The sequence below is a fragment of the Anastrepha ludens genome, chromosome 3, assembly GCF_028408465.1.
Source record: "Anastrepha ludens isolate Willacy chromosome 3, idAnaLude1.1, whole genome shotgun sequence".
Lineage (NCBI taxonomy): Eukaryota > Metazoa > Arthropoda > Insecta > Diptera > Tephritidae > Anastrepha > Anastrepha ludens.
The window spans coordinates 9,881,542-9,887,541 of NC_071499.1; the positions used below are offsets into that span (position 1 = coordinate 9,881,542).

Consider the following 6,000-nt stretch of genomic DNA (forward strand, 5'->3'; position numbering starts at 1 on the left):
TATTGAGAAACTAGAAAACCAATCATGAATTCTTTCCATTCTGAGTTGGCATCCACATGGATATGGCGAAAGCAAAAAAACAAAACCACTCAGCTGATTTACCAACACCACCTTTAAGAAATTCGCCTTGTTTTCCTCCTCTTCTTTTTCAGCTATTCCACAAATTTTAATACATTTGAAATAATCTTTGCTGAGCATATTTTTAAATTCTTTGTAAGATGGAATCTACTATAAAAAAAGTATAAATAAAAAAAGTACTTTTCATCTAAATATGTGTAAAATTTTATTAATACTCCTTCTTGTGAAACTTTAAAAAATTGAAGGCACTGCTATTTCCATTTTGCACTTAAAAACGTAACGATGCCAATAAAGAGCCGTAGTTGCCAGATTTATTGATTTATTCAGATGAACTTTACACATCTGAAACCTCTTAACCCTTCGTAGATATTTGGTACTGAAATTTTCTTTTGTATGATTTATAGGGAAAAAATAAATGACTATAAAATAATTTTTTAAGGGTACTGTTATTTTCATGCTCAGCTGCATGTACATTTGCATATATATACATATGAGTATATTAGTATATTAAGAAAATTCATACCAAATAAGTTGCATGAGATTGGAACTTTTTTGCATTTATATCTTTATATCCCTTTTTTGTGAAATTCACAAATCTCAGCTTTCATTTAATGTTGATTGCATGAATTTTTTTTAATAAAATTGTTTTTTAGTGATCAAAATATTCTCTCATAAATCATTTCCATTTACCTGTCCCACTTAAAGTGCGTTAAATAAATATAGCTCAGGGGCAAGTTTTGACACTTTATTTGCTTCTTATTTAAATTTAAAAAAATTATGAAAATATAGTTCATTCACTTACAAAATCCATATGACGCAAAATTTAAAACTTTTTGAAAATTTAGTAAAAAAATTTGAATTAAAATTATATTTTATTTTAAGCACATAAATATATGAAAAATAACAGTATTAGTTAGCTCAAGTCAAAAATCAACGCTATTTTTGAGCCACTTCAAACTAGAGTTTTATTCAAGGATGATAAATTTACTATCTGCTACTCCTCGCTTACCTTATGTGTATCCCTAAGGTCATCTATATCGCTCAAGAACGATGAGCCAGAGTATCTAAAGCTAGTGGCATGCCATGCCGGGCAGTAACAGAGAAGATGTCTGATTACAGACTGTAACGAATTCACAGTGTATTGATTTTTTTCCTACAAGGTGAAGTCCAAAATAAACAAGACTGGCGTCATAGAAATGTTTTTGATGGCGCCATCTGTTTAATGAGTCAGTGCGTTGGAAGTTACATCCCTAGCTGACTTCCAGCGAAAGCTGGTTCGGTTCAGTGGAAGCGATGTTATTGCCTCTAAAGTGTCAGTATGTTTGTGTCATCGGTACAAAGATGAGTTTCGAACAAAGAGCTAATATCAAATTTTGTTTTAAAATCGGTTAAACGTTCACCGAAACATTTGAATTGGTGGAAAAAATGTTTGCCGATGATTGTCTATCTCGTGCCAGAGTTCATGAGCGGTTTACACGTTTCAAAGATGGTTGTGAGGACATAAATGACAATGAACATACGGGCCGGGCCGCCCAAAATCAGTAATTACCGAAATCATCGAATTTGTTCGTAAATGTATCAAAAATGAACCGAAATCATCATTGAAATTTATGGAATCGGAGTTGAATATCTCCACAACATCGATTCATCGCATTTTACTTGATAATTTGGACTTACGAAAGGTCTGTGCACGTTTCATTCCGCACAAGTTAACTGAGGACCACAAAGTGCTCTGAATTCAACATTCGAAAGACCTCATTAAAGAGGTGAGAAAAGACGAGCTTTTCCTTTACAACATTCTGACTGGTGATGAAACGTGGTGTCTCAAACATGAATCTGAAACTAAGCGTCAAAGTGCCGAATGGAAGGCCCCAGACGAGCCACTACCCAAAAAATCGCGTTTGGAGAAGTCAAAAATCAAGTCGATGCTAATTTTTTTACATTCCAAGGGAATTGCCCACAAGGAGCTCGACTATGCAATTTTCTGTCTTGGCGAAGAAGGAAGCTGGCGCTTATTGCATGGTAATGGACCATCTCATCGATCCACTCTTATGACTGATTTTTTTGACTAGAAATCGTGATTTAACCATCACGCCTGATATGGCTACCTGTGACTTCTGCCTCGGACTTCGGAAGATTGCATTTGGCAATGAAAGGAAAACGTTTTGCTCCCGTAGAGGTCATCCAAAAGGCTTGTACCGACGTCCTGAAGGACATTCCGGTCAATGAATTTTCGAAAAGCTTTATGGCCGCGCAAAATAGTGTATCGAGACCAGAGGGGACTTTTTTAATAAATAAACTCGAAGTTATCAGAACAAAGCTTCTCTCGTTTCTATTTAGCTCAGTCTTGTTTATTGTGGACTTCACCTTCTACATATCTGTATGTTTAATACATACAATCCTTGTCACATTTTACATACAGTGGCTCAATAAAGAACTCGGACAAACCTTAGTTAAAACTTTATATAAAAAACACTGCTAAAATAAAGGCAATTTGAAACAATATTTTTCGATTTCTAAATGCTTTATTTATATAATTTAAGAAATAACAAAAACATAAGATAAGTCGTGTGCACTTCTTTTACAATAACAAAAAACTTTCAAAATGACCAGAATTCACGCCAAAAAAGAACTCGGACATGGAAATTAATTTTACTTTAAAAGCCAATAAAAATAAAAATTAATATTTTGCGGGAAACCTTTTGGATTTAATAACAGCATTTAGTCGTCACGGCATTGACTCCACCAAATTTCTGCAAACGGAAGGATCAATTTTAGCCCATTCGTCCTTAAGAGAAGCTTCGAGGTCCTTTTTGTTTAAAATTTTGTGATTTTTAAGTTTATTCTCCAAATGCGCCCCTAAATGCTCAATGACGTTTATATCAGGGGACTGTTGTGGAGTTTTGAGCACTTTCGGGCAGTTATACATCAACCACAAGCGAACATCAAGCGCCTTATGCTTGGGGTCATTGTCTTGGTAAAAATAAAATTGCTCCTTTATACCCAATTTTTCAGCACTTTGAATTAAATTTCTTTTTAAAATTTAAAGATATTGCTTGTGATCCATTATGCCATCAACAAAACAAAGATTTCTGGGTCCGGAGGTGGACATACATCCCCAAACCATCACTGAACCGCCACCGTGTTTAACAGTGGCACGCAGGTTTTTCTGTTTCAGCTCCTCATTTGGCTTCCTCCATACGTACGACTGCCCATCTGATCTGAATATGTTGTATTTGCTTTCGTCGCAAAATATCACATCTTTCCAGAATTCAATGTCCTTATTTTTATAGGTTTTTGCAAAACTAATTCGTTTGTTTTTATTTTCCTTATTAATGTAGGGTTTTTTTCTTGCGACTCTGCCATTGAGGTTGTTTTTTCTTAGAACTAATCGCAAAGTTTCTGGATTGCAGTCAATTTCAAGATGTTCTTTAACTTGTGTTGTAAGTTTTGGAGCACTTAAATGAGGATTTTCTCTGACTTGGTTTACGATCCACCGCTCGTTAGCGTCCGTAAAAAGCTTTGGCCGTCCTGTTTTCACTTTGTTTTCTACAGATTTTGTTTCTTTAAAGCGTTTTATGGTGTCATATACATTTGATCGCGGTCGATTTACAAGTTTGCCGATTTCACGCATGGTTTTTCCATCTTTATGTTGCTCAATAATTATTTTTCGCACTTCCACCGAAGTTTGGCCACGTTGTGGACTCATTTTGCAAAAAAAGAAAAAAGAAAATGCGTACTTGCACAATTTTCTTGACACAATTTACTTCCAAAACTGTCGATCGTTCCTCAATTAACTAATATATATATAATTAAAAAAATGGGATTCACCCCATTTAAACTGTCAGAAATTACGAAGTGATGCCAGATGTCCGAGTTCTTTTTTGGCGTGAATTCTCCTCATTTTGAATTTGTTTTTGTTATTGTAAAAGAAGTGCACACGACTTATCTTATGTTTTTGTTATTTCTTAAATTATATAAATAAAGCATTTTGAAATCGAAAAATATTGTGTCAATTGCCTTTATTTTAGCAGTGTTTTTTTATACAAAGTTTTAACTAAGGTTTGTCCGAGTTCTTTATTGAGCCACTGTATATTATATTTCGTTTAGTTCACCACGAAATATTTTTTCGAATCCATGCTTCCCCCATCATCCTAAAAATTAATAAAATTCGTCTAGCCTTTCACACTCAATAACTAAATATATACATACATAAGTAAAATTCTCTTGAAAATTTATCAAAACTGTATTTGTAATAATTGTACGCATGCTATTAAATGTATATAAACTGCATATGTGTATTGTGTCAAAGTAGTTCACAAACATATGTACATACATATAGACACATACCGATACTAACCGCCGATATTCTCACTAATTTACAAATTTTCGCAATAATTTACAGCTAACCGCCATTCGGAGTCGTGGCAAATATCCAATCAACAAACTGCGAAGCGCCTCAATACAATCGATCGAATCCAACGAGATTGACTTTAATGAATTGAATTTGCGACGTGAGAGTGCCGAATTATCAACAACATAATACACAATGCGGCTGAGGAGAGCTTCACTCTCTAAGAGACACCAACACACAGTTGGCGTACTGATATTTAATTGATATTAGGCGTGTATGCAAAACAACAACAAAACAACAAAAATGCAAACAAAAGAGACAAAAAAAGCAAAGTAAACACAAATAGAGAACATAACTGCTATTGTTGAAAAGTAGAAAATTCCAAATTAACAATTAAATAAAATAATTTCTTTTTAGCCTTAAGTAAGTTTATGCATGAGAATTTTACGCTTTGCAGCGATTATGTTGTATCTCTTTTATTAATATACATATTTTTATTTTTAATTTTTTGCTTGCATCTTCCATACCAACAAGTATATGTATGTATAACTAATTTATTGTAGTTTGTTATAGCGACTATACCAATTGATTATTATTATTATTGTATTATTACTATTAATATAATTGTAAATTAAAAAGCAACATAATCGAAGTGTGCGTGAGTGTGTGTGTATGTGGCTTCGATGCGCTAACGCTAAATTTTTGACGTAGTGAAATGCAAAATTAAAAAAAAACAAAAAAAAAATTAATAAAAATAATTTTATTAAGAGAACATTTTTTTAATAAAAATAATTTTAATGAAAAAAATTTTTTTTATAAAAATAATTTTAATAAAAAAGAGGAAAAAAGTATTTAATAGAAATAATTTTAATAAAATATTTTTTTTTTATAAAAATAATTTTAATAAACTTTTCTTTTTTATAAAAATAATTTTAATGAAAAAAAGTTTTTTTAATAAAAATTATTTTCATAAATTTTTTTTTTGTTTTTTTATAAAAATAATTTTAATAAAAAGTTTTTTTTTTTGTTTTTTAATAAAAATTATTTTAATAAAAAATTTTTGTTTAAATAAAAATGATTTTAATAAACATTTTTTTTTAATAAAAATAATTTTAATAAAAAAACTTTTTTATAAAAATAATTTGAATAAAAAAATATTTTTATTTTATAAAAATAATAAAAAAAAAAACTTTTTTTCCATTTGAGTTTGTGTTTGTTTGCCTAAAAGTATTCAACATCTCAAGCACAAATCATGCTTTTTGCACGCCTAACATTTTTTAGCGTTGGAGATGTAGCGATAGCGTATCTGAGTTTACTGCACCAGTGTACACTTCCCAATTTACTGTATTCAAGTAAAACTTCTAGCCAGTAACTGTAATTACATATGTTTATGTTTAAGTAATATTTAAATTGTGAGTAAATGCGAATGAAAATGAAAAATCGAATTAAAAGAGAGTTCAATAGTGGCGAGTTAGCTGATGATGATGACATTAGGGAGCAAGAACGAAAAATGTTGGCTTATAAATTAACATAAAATACAGGAATGATATGAAATGCAAAAATCCATG

General features: G+C 31.4%; 1 protein-coding gene across 19 annotated transcripts in view; it reads left to right on the forward strand.

Annotated features, from left to right (window-relative positions):
• The window catches only part of LOC128856993 (ecotropic viral integration site 5 ortholog), a 121,074-nt gene extending 115,791 nt beyond the window's left edge, over positions 1-5,283 (forward strand). For 14 of the 19 annotated variants that reach the window (XM_054092488.1, XM_054092490.1, XM_054092485.1 and 11 more), the window contains one exon: positions 4,484-5,283. In XM_054092488.1, coding sequence (XP_053948463.1) covers positions 4,484-4,621 — 138 coding nt within the window. In that variant the 3' untranslated portion in view covers positions 4,622-5,283. The remainder of the gene's footprint in view (positions 1-4,483) is intronic. The other 5 variants (XR_008453885.1, XR_008453886.1, XR_008453887.1 and 2 more) reach the window with 2 other exon arrangements.
• Positions 5,284-6,000: the final 717 nt, after the last annotated feature.